The sequence below is a fragment of the Castanea sativa genome, chromosome 10 (assembly GCF_040712315.1).
Source record: "Castanea sativa cultivar Marrone di Chiusa Pesio chromosome 10, ASM4071231v1".
NCBI lineage: Eukaryota > Viridiplantae > Streptophyta > Magnoliopsida > Fagales > Fagaceae > Castanea > Castanea sativa.
In genome coordinates this window covers 28,711,801-28,734,570 of record NC_134022.1, presented here as the reverse complement: position 1 = coordinate 28,734,570, position 22,770 = coordinate 28,711,801, and the positions used below count along the sequence as shown (strand labels likewise).

At 34.4% G+C, this 22,770-nt stretch overlaps 1 protein-coding gene across 1 annotated transcript; it reads left to right on the top strand.

The window, feature by feature from the left end:
- The first annotated feature begins 18,395 nt into the window (after positions 1 to 18,395).
- On the top strand, positions 18,396 to 21,224 carry LOC142613875 (putative indole-3-pyruvate monooxygenase YUCCA4). Its single transcript, XM_075786390.1, has 4 exons — positions 18,396 to 19,583; positions 19,737 to 19,985; positions 20,100 to 20,222; positions 20,859 to 21,224. The coding sequence occupies exons 1-4, from the start codon at positions 18,948 to 18,950 to the stop codon at positions 21,093 to 21,095; spliced, it is 1,245 nt and encodes a 414-aa protein (XP_075642505.1). The 5' UTR covers positions 18,396 to 18,947; the 3' UTR covers positions 21,096 to 21,224.
- The last annotated feature ends 1,546 nt before the right edge of the window (positions 21,225 to 22,770 follow it).

Here is a 22,770-nt window from a genome sequence, read left to right as displayed (position 1 = left end):
ACCAAATTTGGCGAAGATCTTATCAAATCAGTAGCAAAAGTCAAAGAACATGGCTCACGACAAGGAGTTAAACAAAGAGAACAGTTGGGTTCTCAATCGGATTTCAAATAGTGAAAACCACCATTGACTGCCACACTACTTGGATCGAGCAAGTTTCAATTCGAATGGTTTTGGGTTTGACAAATTTCTTGGGTTTGAGTCTTTGTTGGACAACTCTAAATGTGAGCGATTGAAAGTCACTTTTATATGAACCCATCATTTTTTCTCCACCACTCATGATCGATTGCATTAAAGTTGTCATACAAATTCTGACATAAAGGTTGTGTCCCAAGACTTTATCTTGTACATAATTGAAATTAAAAAAAAAAAAAGAAAAGAAACTGTCCTATGTTTTAGTTCAAATTACATTTTTCAAAAAAGTAAATAATATAAGGGCAAAGCTATTCCAATTAAAAAATAAATTACAATCAAATTAAAACATAAAGCCTAAAATAATCAAACTAAAAAAATTACATAAATATACCTATTTGCACAATGATGGGGTTAGAATTTTATACTATTTGGGGGGGTGGGGGAATTAAAATATTAAAATGTGATTTTTTTTTACATGCTATACTTTCAACATCTAAATAAGTATTTTATAAATCAATAGATTTATAACCAAAAAGTGTTTATGAAACTTTTTATTTTATTTTAGAATACTAAATATTTTAACACACACGCAGAGGAAGAGGAGAAGGTTTTAAAAAAACTGACAGTAATGTATATCCAAAAAAGCCTATGAGACTTAATAAGTGCTTATAAAACTTAATAAATATGCATTACAAAAGTCCTCTACCCCACTAGTGTTCCATTTAATGCTCCCGCAACTATAATATGCCAAGTGTCAATTTTTTATATATTTTATTTTAAACTTTAGTTTCTTTATAAGAAGAGGGGGGAAAATCACGAAAGAATTTGTGGAGTATAAAGTGAAACACTTAAAATAGGACATTAGATTTTTATTCAAATATGTGTTAATATTAAGATTTTTTTTTGACATTTTTTTATCTATCTTTAATCAATTATCATGAAGATATAAGATAGGCATAAAAAAAAAATAATAAAACTAAAAATTATCTCAATTGAAATTATAGCCTATGCTATTTTAGGTACTTAAAATAATCAAGTTTGAAGTACAAACTAATTTCTTGACGGTTTCTCTTTCAACATAGACAAATAAATTAAATTATAAATACTCGTCCTTGAAGATTCTTACAATGCTATTTGAGAATTGAAGTTTCAAAAGTAGAATTCAAAGGAGTTTTACTTTCTATATTATCAACATATTTTCTTTTAAAGAATGTATCAATATATATATAGTTCCTAACTTGGATATATCTAATTTTTACAATTTAAATTACAATAAGGATTAATAACAACCTATCATAGTTCTTAGAAATATTAGCTAGATTGGATAACTTTAGATTTAACCAATCATGAAACTAGTTTAATATTTTTATATAAATTAATATGGATTTAACAACTAATCAAGTAATAACATTTTCGAATGAAATACAAATCTGTTAGAATTGCAAATTTTATTAATTTTCCTTACACAAAATAAACTCAATAAAATATTCCGTGATAACGAGTTGTATTATGAAATAAAAGACATTCGTTGAGAGTTGAGACTCAACTATTAGTCACCTTTTTTCTTCCCATCATAAAAAGAAAAGGTTTTTTCTAGACATACTTGCTACTTCTACACCACTTAGCATTTTGATATGGGACCACTTAAGTATTAACGAAGCTTGTCACAACTCAAACACACAACTCTCGAAATCTCAGGTATTGATAGATCACAAAAACTTTCTATTACTAGGCCACCTCCTCAAGTGGTGCTATCAGTTGCTTATTGGTGTCGAAAATGAGGCTAATGAGAGGGGCTCAGGTCCCCAATATTTTCAATGTTTAGGTTCCAACGACCATACAAGGCAAATTGGCATTTTAACTGCCAACCCCATTGTGTGTGTGTGAAAGAGAGAGGGAGGCAGGGTGGGGGACCCATTTCTTGTAGTAAGAATTGTTAGTATCAATGACAGATCAACCTTTCTCGGTTCTTCCTCTCCTCACTAAACCTATTGACAGATCAATAAGCTTTGTTTTATTATATTTCAGCATCCTTTCTCTGGCTCTGGGAAAAAAGAGGTCGTCATTGTATACTAAATACATTATGAAAATATATGCAAGGAAGATAATTAAATTCCACAAAAAGTCTACATCAGTGCTCTGTATCACATATTTTTTCACAATTATTTTACATGACTGATTGTGAATGGTGAAAAAAAAAAGATAAATTCATATGAAATAACAGTCAATTACAATTTGCAACATAAGATATTTGTAGAAAATGGTGTGATAAAGATTATAATCCTAGAATATGCGCAAATTCGAAAAACATAGTAATGTTGTGTAAATAAGTTTTGTTCTTATTATGTCTCAAACTCTCAGCATATCCTTTCTCTAACTTGGATTTTACTTTTTTATGAACAGAAAAAATGGATAAAAAGAGCAACCAGCGTGGCAATTCTACCTAAACATGATCATAGTAGAATCTTATCCTCTAAGTCTGGGCCCCTATTAGGGTACAAGGAGACCACGGTGAACTATAACTTCCCAGTTTCATGAGAGATACTGATGAACCTTGAACTACTGAAGGAGGCAACCCAAGTGAATTTGTATTCAAACTTGAATCTTGTACCACACTCAATGTATCTTGTATATCACCCAAGACGAACCACACCCCTCGGTGGTACTTTGGATTTTACATTGCCTTTCAATCGAATTGACCTATCATCAATGTTGTGTATATCAGTACATGGGTTGGATGTGACGTCATGTTATGGAAGTTTTAATGTTTCAACAGTTCAACTAGAAATAGAATAAATATTTTTTGTTATTTTTTTGGTGGAGTTTCAATTGGAATATATATACACACATTTTTTAAAACTTTTTAATAATTAAAAAAAAAATACAATGAGTCTCAAATAGAAGATGTAATATCCACATTCATTCATATATAATTCCTAACTTTTATTATATTACACTAGCATAGTATGTCCATCAAAAGCACGACAAAATTAAATATTCTGAACAAATTGAAGGAAAAAAAAAATCACCAATATCATCAAACTTTTAACGTATAGTCTCGAAACTGATCTTGGTGGAATCGCACTTGTTCCAAATTTCCAACCTACGCCCTAACTTGTTCCACAATCATAGGCTCGACCATACATACAATTATCTTGTGCAATGGCAAGCCATTCGAGACCAGGTCATCAATTTGATAGAGGAAACATACTGTCCAAGTATGAGGAGTACTGCCAAGACAATGTATAGAAAACCCTATCCAGAATGAATGGATCAAGAAATAAGACCTTCCCCGAGATTATAATAGCCTGTTTGGTAGATTAGTTTTAACAACATTTTTCACATTGTAAACAACATTACACACATTTTTACAAACTTTTTTACCCACACGTATATCAAAAACACCCAAATAACATAACTCAAACTACTCTCCCAAACACCCCCTAAATTACTTGACTTCTGTGTGTTCTCAGGGGAAGACGAGCTGCTGGAACATATTTCTCAATTCACCATCCATTTTGGAAAGTTTTCAAATAATGAGTTTTTATTGTAAATTAATGATGTTTTTTAACTCCTTAATTAATTGATTGTCAAGATTTTATATGGTATTCAAATTTGCCACCAAATTTAGTCCACAAAAGTAGGGATGACAATTTTGCTCCATCCTGCTTGACCTGCCTCTCTCCGCGCAGGTTTTTCTAGCCCCGTAAAGGTGGTGGGGTAGGAATGGGGCAAAATTTTAGCCCTGCATCACGGGGCCGAGATGAATTAAGACTTTTTAGACCCACCCCACCCCGCATCACCCACCCTGCGTTGATAAAGGTTAAATTGTAAATTTTTAATACCCTAAAAACCAACTATTTGAACAAACATATCATTAACTTATTTTAGTTTACCCAACGTGGCTCTCTTCCTCTTTTTACTCTCTAGCAAGGTTGAAAATAAAGTACCAATTTTAATTTTTTTTCTTTTGTTTTTATTAGAAACAAATTTATACACTATTGAATCTTTGATTTTGTATTATGAGATTTTTTTTTTTTTGGTGATATTGTCTTATTAAACACTTGGATAATATTATTTAGTTTTTGTTAAAAATTAGTTTGATTTAATGGGATAAATTTATTTATAATTTCAAGTATATTTTTATTAATGAAAAATGTTCGAAAAATTGTAATAGTTGTGGGCAAATTAACAAGAATTAGAATTTTACTGAGTAGGATGGAGTTTCGCAGGGCTCCAAGGGGTGGGGATGGGGCAAAAAAAAAATTTACTTCATGTGGCACGGGGTGGAGATGGGGCAAGAAAATATTTTACATTGTGTGGCACGAGGCGGAGATGAGACAAGACAAAACCATGCGAGACAGGGGTGGATACCCCATTCTTTGACCCCGCTCCATTGCCATTCCTACACAAAAGGGTTGAAAATGGAGGAAAAGTTCCAAACCCATTTTACACAAATTAGCATAGGAATTTCCATTGAAGACTTAATTAGCTTAACTGAAGCTGAGACCTGTAGAGATTATTGTACAGATCATAATGAGGTTCAAAGGAGCCACGATGAAATTTCTGAACACTTTATTAGAGTCAGAATATGAGAAATTGGCTTAAGATGGCCTCAACTTTGAGTTTCGGAAAAAGTTGGAATGAATGACCATTTATTAATTACTTCTAGGAATCGTCCGAGAGGGTAGCTCATGAGCATAACGGTCAATTAGAGGTATGACACTCCACACTCAAATTTAAATCACTATAAATTTAGATAGCTCCAAAACTGCTAATTCTTCCCACTATACTAAGGAAGCCTCCAAATCAATTCAATGGGTTTAGCACTTATTAGTTTAAGATAGCTAATTATATAGTTGAATTCTTCTTATTCAACTATACAAAAGTAACAAAACCCCAAATTATATGCATAAATGATTAAAGTCACATGTAATGGAATTAGGAGATCTAGGGTTCAAACCTCAATTACACCAAAAACCAATTAGTATTTTAATCTGCTAATAAAAACAATTATCGTGAAGTGGATGCTATATTGGAATATAATTCTAGTAATTACATACCTATCAAAAAATAATAATTAAAGCAAAATCGACCATATAAAGTGAGGACCACTAATATGACAGTAGTTTCACAATAACAATAATAATATGAATATATATGTGTGTGTAGGCACTCGCGCATGCGTGTATATAACTGCTAAGATTCCCTCCATCTAATATATATTCCTAAAGATCCAAGTTCTAGATCTTCTCTCCAACTTTTTTAGGTTTAGCTAATAAGCTCTCATGTTGGTTTGACCCAAAAAAAGAAAATATCTTGCTTTACTTTTGCTTTTTGTTTTAGATTTTGAAAGTTACCCTTTTTAAAAAAGCGCGTGCAGTATAACACAAGAAAGCCGAAGACAAGATACCAAGCAGATACCTACATCACAGTTTCTAGACTTTGTTATTCATAAGGGTTGTTTAATCTTATTTCTTCGTTGACTCCTCATAACTTTGTTCTTCTAGTCTCTTTGGTGTATAAATAATCAAAGTATCACCTATACCAAAAATCAACTATAGCCTGATAATTAAAGTTATCATTGTAGAGTGAATACTATAGATTGAAATTCAATTACGTACATATCAAAAATAATATTTAAATTAAAATCAACCATATAAAGTGAAGACAACTAATATGTTAGTAGTTTCTCAAAAATAATAATAATATAAATGTGTGCGCGCTCGCGTATGCGTGCCCACTTATGTAACTGCTGAGATTCTTTCCAACGAGTATATATTCCTAAAGATCCTTGCCTAGATTTTCTCTTTAACTTTTTTATTAGGTCTAGCTGAGAAGCACTCATGTTGGCTTGACAAAAAAAAAAAAAATTTGGTGTTTTGTTTTTTGTTTTTTGTTTTTTGCTTTAGATTTTTAAAACCGACACAGGATACCAATGTAGATGCCTAGATGGCGAAGTAGACACCTATATCTCGGTATCTAGACATTATCATTCATAAGGGTTGTTTGATCTTATTTCTTCGTTGACTCATCATAACTTTGTTGTTCTAGTCTCTTTGTTGTCTATTGAGCTTTGAACAAGTGCAAGCTCAGTATTTCTCCTTAGATATGGGCAGGAATGTGGGATTAAGATTCTGGGCTCATGTATTGCCTAGTGTCAAACCAACATCAATCCCCACATACGCTTTTTCTAGAATAAACATACACGAAGCACCTTAACAAATTTCTGAAAACCACACCATACATAATACGAGCAATGTAGCCTGAATTTGCTTCTCATTTTAGATTTCAAAATATCTTCAGCCTTGGCATTATTTGAAATATGCGCAGTCTGACAAAATATTGACTTTAAGAGTATGAGGATGTGGGATTAAACGCAAGCAACCCGTACCATATAGTTCGAAGATTCGATGGATAATACATTTCCATATCAACAATCATTAGCATATATGTCTATCTTTTCAGTCAAAAATAATAATAATTAGCATATCAATATCAATAATTCGTAAACCACCCCAATTGCCTTCTTCCTGGGGAAAATGAAGGAAATAGTTTTATTCTTTTATAATTTTTATAAAAATTAAATTAAATTAAATGTCTTCTTCCTTCCCTGGTAACCGTTAAAAATGTAATTAAGCATAAGCTTAATATACACAAAGAGAAAAGATGAATATATATATATATATATAGATATAGATATAGATATTTAAAATGTTAGTTTGAGAGAGAGAGAATGGAAAAGTGGAAGATTGGCTATATATGAGAATAAAAATCGGTAATAAAGAAGAGTAGAGAACCTATTTTATGTTGGTGGGATATGTATTATGTTGGTAACATACAAACATGGTTGGAGGAAACTTTAAAACCAGACCAAGATCAGTGAAAATAAGGCAATATCTTCTTGTAATGACAAATATAATAAACCTAGTGACAGGTCAATGCGACATCTGTATCTGTCTTTTTATAAATAAATTATTTCAGAGGTTAGCTAAGTCCATCTTCTCTTATATTTAAATTCTAATTAAAAAATTATATTAAATTTTTTTTTCTTTTTTAATACAAATGGTAAGTTAAGAAATTTATTTATTGACTTTTCAAAAATAAATATATTTTAGGATATCTCAAAATAGAAGACCGGTGGTAGAGAAGAATAAAAAGTAAAGGCCGGGGAAGGAGAGGAGAGAGAATGAGAATTGTTACTTGTTTCCCTTATTTAAATATTTTAAAAATTAAGCAAAGAGAAATAGGAATAGATATAAATTGACATCATCATAAGCGTAAAATTGACATTTTATATATTTTTAATATAATTGGAGCTCTTCTCTATCCCACCTCCAAATTCCTCCAATTCGGAAGGAATTTAAAATTATACCTCTCCAAAACCCACTCAAACCACTCGTTCTTCTTAATCAAAGATCTAAGCAAAAACTATTCTTTTATTTCTCAACTAGAAGACCTAATAAGAATGACTTAAGCATACATGGGGGCCGTTGGCCAAACACCACATACACTAGAGTTGCAGGATTTCTATCCTTAATTGTTTTAATTTGATGGTCCGTTGTCAAGCTAGCTAGGGTCATTATTATAAATAAATAAATAAAAATTAACCTATATCGTCATGCATCAAATGGTGAGATTTCTTTGTGGCGGAAAGTGGGGGAGTCTAGAGATATCTCATCAAACTATTTATCTTTCTTTCTATTTTCTTTTTCTTTTTTTTAAAGGAAAGGTCTCATATCATTACAATAATCAAGATCACACTAATAAGCCACCAAATTTCCATTGAAAAATATTAAAATAATAAAAACAAAAAACTTAAGCCACTTGGCGCAAAAATGTTCGAAAATATATGTAATCGGACGGCTGCTGACTTAGGCAAAGTTGCTCCGAAGGTTTGTCCATCGTTGTCTCTAGTGGACTTAGTATTAAAAAATAAATAAAAATAAAAAAAACTATAAATTCTATTCAAATAGTTACTTGGCATCCAAATGGCTCCATCTCCATGCAAATTAGGCCCCATCAGAGCAACTAACTGTTCACCTTCATTTGTGACGGCAAGTCGGCAACCCATACAGATTATAGAGCCCTACGCGCCTCCATGCAACTCATCAAATAACAAATACATGCTCTTTTCCTCTACGACTAGCAATACCCCACACACAACATACATTTATTTATATATATATATATATATATATATATATATATATATATATATATATATATATTATACTTGAGGAAATTTTTCAACTTTCAAGTATGAATTTCTAATAGTAATGAGAACATTTTGCTGGAGAAAGGAATGTCATTCAAGTACGATTTCTCATATTTACCTCTGCACGTAAATTTTGTTAACACGTGAAGTAGAATCTAATAATTAAGAATTAGGGTTTGTATTCAACCCACCAATCCAATAAGAATTGGGATTTATTGAATGTATATATGTATATATATACATATATATATATATATAAGTTTATTTTTATACCTTTATTTTATTTTTACTTTGATTTATTTTGTTATTTTGAGAATTATTTTCAATGAATTGGAAACGTCATTGAGACATATTATGTGAATTGTAATAACTTACTGAAAGAAAAAATAAAGTGTTTAAATAGTTTATAAAAGTCTAATATTTTACAAAATATGAAATCTATAAGCGCAATCAACTAATGCAATCCAATCCAACCCGACCTATGTGAGTGTGGTTAGTTTGGTTTCTGCCCGTTAAATTAGGTTAGCTGATACACATATAATGAATTGGGTTGGTAATTTTTCAACCTAATTCAACACAACCCTCAAAGAGTATAAAAAATAAAATAAAAAAGATTTAAGAGTTCAAAACATATAGTAACTGTTTGGTTTATGCTAAATATTGAGGCCAATTTCCAACTTTAACACCTAAAGAAAATTAATAGATAATGCTACAGTCATAAACTGTTTTACAAAAATTTTACAAAATGTTAATGTGGTCAACCTTTTATTGGTTTTAATTTAGACCTACCATTAATATCATTTTTACATTCATCAATAATCACTCACCACATTAGCAATTTGTAAAATATTTTGATAAATAATTTGCATCTCTAGCATTATTCAAATTAATATAGGGGAAAAAGTTTTCCCTCTGTTATTTTTGGGTAGCTCACAATTCCCCCATTTATCTTTAAAACCAACTAATTTCCCCCCTTATATTTTGAAATAAGCAAATACCCCCCATTTGTTACTTTCTCAATAAAATCTAACAAAATTTTTTTGAAGAAATTATTAGTTGTACACCATAAGGAAGAGAAAAAGTTGAAAATTGCATTATTGTTTTTTTAGATTACATTTGTAATTATTGTAATTTTATTGGATTTAACTGAAAAACTAATGGATTAGAGGTATTTTCTTATTTCCCAAACATAGAGAGGAAAATTGGTTGGTTTCAAAGATAAGGAGGAAAATTGTGAGCTACCCCAAACATAAAGGAGTATAAATGTTTTTCCCCCATCAATATATGCTAGTGCATTCCCAAATCCAGTTCTTACTTCTAACGAGTTTTCAAAATATAAATATAAGAATGTGCTAAAGAACAATGAATTTTGTTAATATATACCTTAAGGGAATTCATTTTAAAAATACTCTAGAAACTTTTTTTTGACAAAGGAAAAAATAAACTGATTTTTTTAACAGTTTTTTATATTTTCTATAAATGTGAGGGCAATTTTAATGGATGTCTTACTTAAAGACCTTGGTTTAGGAAATATTTTTAAAAAATTTTATGAGAAATAAAAAAGCCGTTGATTTTTTTTTTTTACAGTTTTTTTTTTTCATGAAAATTGTGTTAAAACTTTCCTAAAATAGTCAATTAACAAATGTATAAAAGACACTAGTTAAGAATACTCTAAAAACAATATCAAAATTTTCCTAAAATTGTTCATTAACAAATGCTATAAAAGTACCCATTAACCAAACTATCTTAAAAGAAAAATAACACTTTTTGTTTCGGCATTGAATGGGAGCATCTTGTGGGATTTTTCGCTTGTTAGTGGACTACTCAGTATAGTACATTATTACCCATTCATCAAATTCAGAACATACCACCGCACACCCTTGGTGCGATGGTCACTCTATAAGTATAAATACTTGTGGAGTGTGGGGGGTAAAGGCCGTGGAACAAGTCTCCAGGAGGAAGCTTCACACACATTTACATTTAGATTAGGCTACGGTAGAAATTCTATCTTGTATATATTTATAAAAAAAAAAATCAAATTCAGAACATAATTAAATTGATGGCTGTTCAAAAAAAAAAAAAAAAAAAACATAATTTGATAGAAGAGTCTAATGCATCAAATTCAACATATAACTCATGAAGACTATCTGAAGTATAATGCGATTTTTTTTTTTTTTTTTGAGAATCTGAGAAGAAATAATTCAATAAAACAAGAAACGTACAATAGCAATATCTTAGTGGTCATTCCAATCAAATAGAATATTGTTTTTTGTTTACTTTGTTTAAATAACAAGGTCAGATCTTAGTCAGTCATGCAAAAAAAGAAAAAGAAAAAAAAATGTTGCATAACAAGTTAGCAACATCTAAAAGTCCACTAACTTTGTGGAATTTTCTCGTTGAAATGATCTTGGAATCATGTGGGAATGTTAGTTGAGTCGGATCTAAATGGGAGAGAGCTCTTTACGGTTCAATACCACAATGACTTCTTGCATTACCAAGTTGCTACCGCAGAGTGTCAGTGACTTCCATGGGGTGACTAGGGTGTCCAAAAGCTTGTCCTTGATGGGGAAGCCATATGGCCATATCTATCTATGCAAGTCTTTTATTTGAGAGCTTGCAAAGATGATTTGCCAAATTAAGTGATTGGAGTGTTAGCATTGGGGTGCCCCCCCCCCCCCCCCCCCCCCAAAACTGCTACATTCAAACACACCCAAATTGCACTTTAACTGAGTTGTTATCACTAAAATTTTTAACAATTATGAACAGTAAGTTGGTATTCTCTCTCTCTCTCTCTTTAATATCTTTTCTTCTCTCTCCTCTTTCTTTATATTATATTATTTTGTTGGATGTTAAAATAACAAACGAAATGTTAGGTGTATTGTAAAGCGAGATGATATAATAGATAAAGTAACTTTTTATATGATAAAATAGCAATTTTTATGCAAACCCGTATGTGAACACTAAGATCATGAAAAATACTAACTTTCATCAGATTACTTATTCGCTTAATTGTGTTTCCATTGGCATTAAACTAATCATCAAAACCCTATCATTAAAGAAGGTGAATGGAGTCTCATGCCTAGAAATCAATGGTTCCTTAATTCCAGAGGTTAAATTTCGCGACTAGTGATATATAGGATTTCTTAATCAACCAAACTTAAGTACTGTACCTTAAAATTTTTCGATTAAATTCAACAATGTGGTTGCATTAGCCAATATAACACAATTGATGTTGTTTCTCACTAACGGACAATTACATTCAACAATGTGGTTTATTGGCCAATACAACCATATGGTTGAATTTAATTGGAAAACCTAAGAGATAATATCTAAGAATTGTATCTAAATTTTTTATCATTTCTTAACTCATTGCGTTCTTTTAATGTGTGCTAATAGCCTAATGCAATTCCAAATGATGAACAAGATGCGGTGAAAGGACTACACAATGAGCAAGGAATCTTCACATAACTATGGATTTATTGCAAAGAAACAAAATTTGGGGAGGACTAGTAGGCACCATCACATTGTGAGATTTTTAGGGCTCTACCCAACCACAAGACTAACATTTCACTTTAGGAATATATGTCAAATGAAAGCTTAGTTGAGGTTCTTTATGGCAATAAAAAAAGCCATTTGCATTAGGATACTAGATATTAGATAGTGCGAGAGGCTACCAAGGAGAAGGTATGCCCTGCATCGGGTATATGCTTCTCCTCTCTCAGATTGGTGGGTCCCACTTTTTAGTGGGATCCAACAACTGTGAGAGAGGAGAAACATATACCCAATGCAGGGTATATTTTCCCTTGCCAAGGGCCTTTACTATATGCATTAGACTTGAAAAATAAGTTGGATTGGTCAAGTTTAGGTTTGGTCTAATTGAGTACATGTTAAAAAGGGTCAAACTAAAATGGGCCGTAGAGAGATTATACAATAGAAATGGCTATTTTTATAGAATTATTCAATATTTCTTCATACACAGTCGGTAATAATATCCACTTCATTTTACTTAATGTAAATATTCTGTTTAACTGTTTTTGTCAAAATTTACTAGTACTATGTCATTTAAAAATTTATATAAAGTTGCATTTGATACAACTTTAGATTTGTAATATTTAGTTTAATCATAAAATGGATTCATTTTAAAGAAAGAATATTGTTCTTTAATATATAGTTATTTGAAGGGTGAGTACTGATTTGAGTGTTTTGAATAATTATAATTCATAATTTATGTTTATATATATATATATATATATATATTGATTGGATACCTTGATAATTGAGGGTGGAGAGATTGAACTTTAGATATTTTTTTCTTTTTGATTGGTTAAGGGCTTGTTTGGTTTAGAGAGTTTTCATCCCTCATCGCTTAGTTTTCATAGTGTATCACTCATTTTTCATGGATCCTACAAAAATCACATCATGCAGTAATATTTAAAGTTGGATTTTACCAACGCATGCCATTAAAAATACAAATGCAAGTTGCCTTGCTTTTCCTTGCCTTTCTTGTGTAAAATCTAGAGAAATACCACTTATTTTTGTTTGTAATTTTCTAATTACTTATTTTTGATAGGTTAAGGGCCTATTTGGTTTAGAGAACTTTCATCCCTCATCACTCAATTTACATAACTCATCACTCATTTTCCATAGATCCTACAAAAACTCACGTCTAATATTTAATGTTGGATAATGTTAACGTATGTATTGTGGGTTTGGCCCAATTAGGTTACTTACTTGTATAGCAAACATTGTACTACTTGTACTGCACTCATATTTGCTTGAACAGCACTCATATGCCTCCTATATAAAGACACTCATGTATATTATTCCAATAAGAAATACAATACTATTGAATTCAATATTTTTAACATGGTATCAGAGCCACTGCTCTGACCTTTTCTTAGCAGTTTTGTCTTTATTGGTGTAACTCCATTCTTAATATTGCTTCCGCTGTCACAACAACTGCCACAGCCTTTCGCCGTTGAACCTTCGAGTCTTCCAAACATCGTCCTTGGGTTCCGGACCTGTAGCAGCCGCCGTTGAGGAGTTCGAACACTGCAAAGACCACTGCCTTTTCCGGGACCGCCGTGAACCTTGCTCCGATTAATTTTCTGAAGGTACCTCGAAGATTGTCTTGCTCCGATCTACCTGTTCGTGGAAGCCTCGCAGCCATCGGAGACCGCACGCGCCGCTCAAAGAATCAGCGCTGAAGCTCACGCGCCCACGCGCCGCCACGTGCCTAAACTCTGCCCTACGCGCCGCCACGCGCTCACACACGCTACACGCGCCAGACCTGCACTTGCTGACGTCAGCCCTAGGTGACGTCATCTGCCATGTCATCGCTGACGTCATCATCCATCGCGCTGCTGACGTCATCCGCCACGTTGACCGATCGTTGACCGTTGACTTTTCCCATAGTTGACTTTTTGCAGCCCAGATTCTCCTTACTCAGTTTTTCGCGTAGATTTTATTTTTGCAGTCTGTTTTTGCATATTGTGTCTCTAAATGGATAAAAATGTGTTTTTCTTCCTCGCCCCATCAATACTGTATTGGAGGGGACTAGGAATTACTTATCTTGGTCTCAAGCTATGCGCAGTTTTCTTAAGGGTCGCATGCTCTGGCATTATTGTACTGGTACAATCACTATTCCTGTGAAGGGAACAAGTGAAGAAGATATTGCCTTCCTCGGTCGCATGATTGAATGGGATAGTCACAATCACATGATCCTCACATGGATTCGAAACACTTCCATTCCCTCCATCTCCAATTTGCTGGGCAGCTTTGATGATGCGAAATCAGCATGGGATATGTTGGCCAAAAGGTACAATACTACTCACAGATCCATGAAATATCAGTTAGTGGTTGAATTGCATCAACTTAGGCAAGAATCGGGGCAGTCCATCAATGACTACTATGATCAGCTTCGCTTCATTTGGGACCAAATTGACCTTTTTGATCCAACTTGGGCATGCTCAACAGATGCTCAACAATATGCTGTTATTAGAGATGAATTTCGTCTCTATGAGTTCCTGATGTCACTCCACAAGGACTATGAGCCCATTCGAGGTCAGCTTCTTAATCGTAGTCCTCCTCCCTCTCTTGATACTGTTGTGAACGAGTTAGTAAGAGAAGAAGCTCGCCTTGCAACTCTTCAAGCCTAGAATAAGCTTAATGTTCTGGCCCTTACTCCTTCTGCTCCACCCATAGAGCAACCTCAGCACTCAGGTGATCCTTCTGGCTCCAGCAATCGTCGCAGACAGACCAACAAAAAGTTCTGCAACTATTGCAAGCGTCCTGGCCACACTATTGAGACTTGTTACCGTCGCAACAAATCCACTGCTACAGTTGCAAATACTAAGTCTACTCCGCCAATGCCTCCCATTTCAGCTGAGTCCCAGTCTTCTGGATCCACTATCAACCTCTCACCCACTAAACTACAGGAGATCATAGCTTAGGCTGTTCGTATGGCTGGTAATGCATCCCTTTCCACTACTCTCTCAGTTTTACCTGGTAAGTCTCAAACTTGGCTTTTTGATTCTGCCTGTTGCAATCACATGACAGCTCATCCTTATTCTCCAAACTTGACCCTGCTCCACATCCCCTAAATATTCACATAGCTGATGGTTCTACCATGCATGGGAATAGTTTAGGTTTTGTTTCGACCTCCAACCTCTCTATTCCTGGGGTCTACCATGTTCCTGACCTATCCTATAATTTGTGTTCTATGGGACAATTAGCTGAACTAGGTTATCGCCTTATTTTTTACTATTCTGGGTGTACTGTGCAGGATCCGAGGACGGGGCAAGAGCTTAGGATCGGCCCTAGAGTTGGGCGTATGTTTCCCGTGGACAATCTTCATCTTCCACCTGTTGCTCCGGTGTCTGTTACTGCTACTGCCGCTGCGGTGTCTTCTTTACCCTCTCTCTCACTTTGGCACTCTTGTCTTGGTCATGCACCATCTTCTCAGGTACAATAGTTAGCGTCTAAGGGTCTGTTAGGTTTTGTGTCCAAAGACAATTTTGATTGTACTTCATGCCAGTTAGGAAAACAGCCAGCTTTACCTTTTAATAATAGTGATTCTATTTCTAATAGTATTTTTGAGTTAATTCATTCGGATATTTGGGGACCTTCTCCTGTTGCTAGTATTGGTGGATCTCGATATTTTGTTGTTTTTATCGATGATTATTCTCGTTACAGTTGGATATTTCCTATGAAATCTCATTCTGAAATTTTGCCAATATACAGTAACTTTGCAAAAATGGTTGAAACCCAATTCTCCAAAAGAATCAAAATTTTTCGTTCTGATAATGCTCTTGAATATACTTAATATGCTTTTCAAGCTCTGTTACACTCCTATGGCACTGTACATCATCTAACCTGTCCAGGTACCTTTCAGCAAAATGGTCGAGCTGAACGAAAACTTCATCATATTCTTGACACTGTTCGTGCTCTTCTTCTTTCTGCCAAGGTTCCTCCCCCATTCTGGGGTGAAGCTGCTCTTCATGCTGTTCACACTATTAACTGCATTTCAAGCACTGTCATCCATAATCAAACTCCGTATGAGCGCCTCTTTGGGTCACTCCCAGACTATCATCACCTTCGCTCATTTGGATCTGCTTGTTTCTTTCTTCTTCAGCCTCATGAGCACAACAAACTTGAGCCTCGATCTAGACTTTGTTATTTCCTTGGTTATGGCGAAACGCAAAAGGGGTATCGATATTATGATCCTGTCTCTCATCGTCTTCGTGTTTCTCGTAATGTTGTCTTCTGGGAACACCGCTTGTTTGTTGAACTCTCTCATTTTCGTTCTTCCCTCACTACCTCATCTGTACTTGATGTCTTTCCAAAGGAGTCTCATATTCCTTCTCCAAATCCTCTTGATCCTCCTTTGGACTTCTCTATTCAACCTCCAGATCCTTTTGATGCCTATTCTAGACAGATCGAAGATGAACAGATTGATGACGAGCTACCCCACCTTGCACCTGGGTCCCCCGCTTCTGCTCCGCCTAAAGATCCTCCACAAGACCTTTCACCTCCACCAAACATTCTACCTCGTCACTCAACTCAGGTAAGATCCATTCCTACACATTTACTTGATTATCATTGTTACACTGCACTTGCTACACTCCACGAGCCTCAAACCTATCGTGAGGCCTCCACTGACCCTTTATGGCAGATTGCAATGAAAGAGGAACTTGATGCATTAACCAAAAACCATACTTGGGACCTGGTTACTCTCCCTCCTAGACAGTCTATGGTTGGTTGTAAGTGGATCTACAAGATTAAGACTTGCTAAGATAGGTCCATTGAGCGCTATAAGGCTTGTCTTGTGGCAAAAGGCTTTACATAGGAGTATGGGATTGATTATGAAGAGACCTTTGCTCCAGTTGCTCGCATCTCATCTGTTCGTGCCCTCTTGGCTGTTGCTGCTGCTAGAAAATGGGATCTTTTTCAGATGAATGTTAAAAATACATTCCTTAATGGGAATTTGAGTGAAAAAGTTTACATGCAACCTCCTCCAGGTCTCTCCATTGAATCAAACAAGGTTTGTCACATTCGACGTGCATTGTATGGTCTTAAACAAGCTCTTTAAGCCTGTTTTGCAAAATTTAGCTCTACCATCTTTCGCTTGGGTTACACTGCCAGTCCTTATGATGCTACCTTATTTTTTCGTCATACTAATAAAAGCACCATTTTACTTCTCCTCTATGTGGATGATATGATCATAACTGGTGATGACCTTAGTGGCATACAAGAACTCAAGGATTTTCTCAGTCAGCAGTTTGAGATGAAAGATCTTGGACACCTTAGCTATTTCTTGGGTCTTGAAATCATTCGTTCCTCAGATGGTCTTTATATTACTCAAGCCAAGTATGCCTCTGACCTTTTGTCTCGTGCTAGACTCACTGACAGCAAGACTGTTGACACCCCAGTTGAGCTTAATGCGCATCTGACTCCCTCGGGGGGGAAACCATTGTCTAATCCTTCTCTTTACAGAAAATTGGTTGGCAGCCTAGTTTATCTCACAGTCACTCGTCCAGACATTTCCTATGTTGTTCATCAGGTCAGCCAGTATTTGTCTGCTCCACGGTCAACTCACTATGCTGCTGTTCTGCGCATTCTTCGATACCTGAAGGACACTCTCTTCCATGGTCTTTTCTACTCAGCTCAGTCTCCTCTTGTACTCCGTGCATTCTCTGATGCTGATTGGGCAGGAGATCTCACTGATCGTAGGTCCACCACTGGCTATTGTTTTCTCCTTGGCTCTTCCTTGATTTCTTGGCGAAGTAAGAAACAAACCTTTGTGGCCCGCTCCAGTACTGAAGCAGAATATCGTACTCTTGCTGATACCACATCTGAGCTCCTTTGGTTACGATGGCTTCTTAAGGACTTAGGTGTGTCTACGTCCTCTTCTACCTTTACTGTGATAATCAGAGTGCCATTCACATTGCTCACAATGATGTCTTCTATGAACGGACTAAACATATCGAGATTGATTGTCATTTTATCCGTTAGCATCTTGTTCATGGTACTCTCAAGCTCTTCTCCGTCTCCTCCAAAGATCAACTTGCAGACATCTTCACCAAGTCTCATCCTAAGGGACGCCTTTGTGATTTAGTTGACAACCTCAAGCTGGTCTTCCATCCACCTTGAGGTTGAGGAGGGCTGTTAACGTATGTATTGTGGGCTTGGCCTAATTAGGTTACTTACTTGTATAGCACACATTGTACTACTTGTACTGCACTCATATTTGCTTAAACAGCACTCATATGCCTTTTATATAAAGACACTCATATAAATTATTTCAGTAAAAAATACAATACTATTGAATTCAGTACTTTTAACAGATAAATTGGATAATATTAGATAATTTGAATTTTAGTAACGTATGTCATTAAAAACATGCAAGTTGCCTTGTCTTTCCTTGTGTAAAATCCAGAGAAGTACAACTTATTTTTGTTTGCAATGTTCGGACCACTCAACAATTGTACATCTAGTTGTATTTAACTATTTATTGCATCTGCACTTTGCCCATTTCCATTTGCTTCCTGCACTACCACTCTTACCAGTTCCAGGACACAAGAATCTCCCTGCAAAGCAGAACCGAGAACCTGAGAAGAAAGGCCTTGAGAGAGAAAACTCAAATCCTTTTCCTTAACCTTCACGCTTCCATTACTCCACTCACTCTTTCTCTCTCTATAAATCAATTACTTCTTCCTCATAATTTCTTTTCTTCCAGTTTTTCTACCTTTCTTTCACTTCTCATCAAAAACTCTGTTTTTCTCTCTCTGCATTATATGCATTAAAAACTCTCAGACCCCAGGCTTCATCCCCTGATTCACTTCTCATTGAATCTTCCCCTCTGTCTCTTCGTTTCCCTCACCACAAGCTGCACTATTTAGATACCACACCTCATTCACCCAAGGTTTTTACTCAGCAAAATATAGTAACTAACAGGAGCAGGGCCTAAAAAAAAAATAAAAGAAAAAACAGAGTATTTTCAAAACAAACAAAAAACAGAATATTCTTGCTTACTATCTTTCCTTTCTTGTTCTTTTCATCTAAACCCTACTTCATCCTGGTCTTGAGACTTTCTTACATGGGTTCTTGCAAAGAAAAAGAAGAATCAACACCAATGTGTGCTTGGGTTCAAGGGCCAATCATTGTAGGTGCTGGACCATCTGGTCTTGCTGTCTCTGCTTGCCTATCTGAACATGGAGTTCCTTCTGTTATTCTTGAAAGAAGCAACTGCATAGCTTCACTTTGGCAACAAAGAACCTATGACCGCCTCAAACTCCACCTTCCCAAACGCTTTTGCGCTCTCCCATTACTTGGTTTCCCTCAAAATTTCCCCAAGTACCCAACAAAAGAGCAGTTCATTTCATACATGGAGGATTATGCTACACACTTCTCAATTAAACCCAAGTTCAACCAGAATGTCCAGAGCGCTGTGTTCGATTCCAGTTGTGGGTATTGGAGGGTTAAGACTCTGGACATGGAATACAATTCCCGGTGGCTGATTGTAGCCACTGGCGAAAATGCTGAGCCAATCATACCTGAAATTGTTGGGATCGAACGCTTCCATGCTCCTCCTGTTCATACTAGTGAATATAGGTCTGGCTCTTATTTCAAAAACCACAAGGTTTTGGTTATTGGGTGTGGCAATTCTGGCATGGAAATTAGCTTGGATCTTTGTAGACACAAAGCTGTCCCTCATTTGGTTGTTAGGAATACAGTAAGTTCTTTATTTTATTTTGCCTTCTATTTAGCCTTTTCTTTTCTTTTTTTCTTTTTTTGTTCCTTATTCCATGGGAGTATGTATCAGTATCAATCAATGTATGACTTTTGCTTATTTTTCTTACTTGTACAATGTTTGGTGACGATACAGGTGCACGTTCTGCCTAGAGAAATGTTTGGTATCTCATCATTTGGACTAGCAATGGCTCTACTCAAATTGTTTCCCTTAAGTGTTGTAGACAAATTCCTTTTGCTAATGTCTTACTTCACTCTGGGAAACACAGAAAAATTAGGCCTCCACCGCCCCAAAACAGGTCCTATGGAGCACAAAAATGTTACAGGCAAGACCCCAGTCCTTGATGTTGGAGCTTTATCTAAAATTAAATCCGGTAAAATAAAGGTAAATAAATTAGACCCTTTATTGATTCCCTTTGTTTTTTTTGGATATGTTTTGTGCCCCCATGTAATTTATTGCTATACATATAGGCTTCAGCTAATCTTGTTAGGGTTTCAGGTAATGGCAGGTGTGAAGGAGATAACAAGAAATGGAGCCAAATTTATGGATGGTCAAGAAAAGGAGTTCGACTCAATAATCCTAGCAACTGGGTACAAAAGCAATGTGCCTTCTTGGCTGAAGGTAAACATGAGCTAGCTGTTGAACTTTTTTAGTTTTAGCTCTATCTTATTATGAATCATCTATCACTTTCCTTGGACTCATGTACAGAGGCCGCACAAACCTACAATTCTCTTCTTTTCTCCATGCAAAAAAGAATAAAATCAGTCTGGTTTTCTTTTGGGCTATTATGCCTTTTGCACATACCTTTTATTTTATATTTAAAACAGAAAAATGTATATCACTTGTGGGGTTTTATGATAGGTAACTATCATGAAAGTTGTGCTCTATGGGGTTGCAACTTGCAAAAAACCCTTTTTGCACTGTGTTTCTAGTCTAGATAGAAGCACAACTAGGATTCCAGGCTTTAGTTATATCCTTGTTTAGAATTTTTACAATTCCTTGATTATATAATTATGAGAAAACAATGAAAAACATGGGGGCTCCTTATTTTTCGTGACATTAAGCAGAACCTGAAACATTTCTGTTGCTGCTGTAGTGACATTGGCATGACAGTGCATCAAAAGTGTAACCAAATATTACATACAGTGTCTTATTATTTGAAGTGTGCAAGTTTTTATTTCTACATGGATACAACTTTTTAAGTTTTTGAGATACGCGATAACTCAATAAGCAGCAACTCTCTGATTTGATACACAGGGCTGTGATTTCTTCACAAAAGATGGCATGCCTAAAACACCATTTCCTAACGGTTGGAAAGGAGAGAATGGATTGTATACAGTAGGGTTCACAAGGAGAGGACTCCTAGGCACAGCCTCTGATGCCAATAAAATTGCTAAGGATATTGCTGATCAGTGGAGGCCAAGCGAGGACTGGAAGACTATTAGTAATTCCCAGATTATCTTACTCAAAAATTGTAACAAAAATAAATTCTAGAGAGAGACAGACAGACAGACAGAAACTGGGTTCGGAATTAGGTTTTTACATGGATAATTTTTATTGACTTATCAGGACTTGTAAATACAATTTTGCAGGGGGGGGTTCACATCTCCATCTCTTATCAATGATGTCTGATAGTTTCTGTAAATTCAATTCGATGAATATATGTGTCTTTTAGTTCAAAAAATCTATACTTACCAATCGTCCACTGTCAGATAAGTAGATTATCTATCATAGTTTCTTGACTTCTTCAACTCTCACTCTGTTCCTGTATTATGTTGATTAAGAACACTGGTGAAAATTTCTCAGTTTGACCGCATCTATTCCTTTATTTTATTAGGCGGTGGGTGAGGGGATTTAATGTTATAGTTGGGGGGTAAGAAAATTCAAATATGAAAAAAGTTTTTCGGTATTAGTTTAAGGAATATTTTTTAAAAACATTTACCTTATAATGTTTTGGATTAATATTAAAAATTTTTTAAAATAATTTATTAACAAATACCTTCAAAAAATAATTATTTAAATGATTCGATTAATGTGTGTTTTTACAATCAAACTTTTTAAATATGAAAAATGCTAACGAATGTATTATTTAATAATCTAATTAAAAAAAAATTTTATAAGAAAAGAAAGAAAAGCAATTAATATTTTGATAGTTTTTTTTATTTCTCATTAAAGTGATGTCAAAATTTTCTTAAAATAGATTGTTAATCAATGTCTTAAGAATACTCGTTAGCATAATCCTTTAAATAATTAAGATGTATTAATTGAGTTATATGTTTTTTTTTTTTTTTTAAGATTTGACTTTTGATTTATTAAAACGTTTAACCTTACAAACGTTTCCTTTCAAAAAATTTGACCGAGGGTCCATATTAAAATTCTTTGTTAGTTACACGTGCCCTTACAGTTCTTTAAAGAAGGTTTGAAACTTATCTCTGCTACATTTTTCTTGCTTATTGTGCTGGCAGCCTTCCATCAAAGCAGCATCAATGAGGTCCTCCAAACGAGAAACTAGGGTCAAAATATTAGTAGAAGGGAAAACTATACAAACGAATAAGTATTGAAGGCAGAAAATGTTGGAGAAATTATTACATCTATTGGAAAGATTACTGATATGGTTATCTCTACCGATGAGATAATATTATTTATGTAAATATGGGAGTAAATATCTTAATGAGTATAAGAAATAAAAAATAAAAATTATCAAGTGATGTCATATTTAAATAAATAAAAGTATTTTATTGGTTAAGAAATTAAGAAATGCCACATTAGTAGACCTAATAATTTCTCTACTTGTTCATCTTTCTATTTTCAAAATGCACAAGTTTCATCTATGTTAAATTTCACAAATTAGCTTAGGCCACTTTTCTTTCGTAATAAGTATGACTTTCGCATGTTATAAGATGATGGTATATCATCTAGTTAAAATCATGATTTCAATTAATTTTGGAAAAATTCTTTGTTGTCAAGTAAGGTATTTAAATTCGAATCCAACCTATATTAAAAATCATTTGGCAACTTAGCTTATATAAAGTAATCACCATGAAATACATGCCTTAAATGAGGTCCTCCAAACAAGACATGGGTCAAAATATTAGTAGAAGAGAAAACTGTAAAAACATGAATGTATTAAAATCATTGGTTCTTTCTATTTCTGAAATGAAGAAGTTTC

Excerpts from the sequence above, each read along its gene's own strand:
- LOC142613875 (XM_075786390.1), top strand. The coding sequence starts at position 18,948 with ATGGGTTCTTGCAAAGAAAAAGAAGAATCAACACCAATGTGTGCTTGG. Across the intron at positions 19,584-19,736 it reads ATTTGGTTGTTAGGAATACA|GTGCACGTTCTGCCTAGAGA; the intron begins GTAAGTTCTTTA and ends GTGACGATACAG. Across the intron at positions 20,223-20,858 it reads ATGTGCCTTCTTGGCTGAAG|GGCTGTGATTTCTTCACAAA; the intron begins GTAAACATGAGC and ends TTTGATACACAG.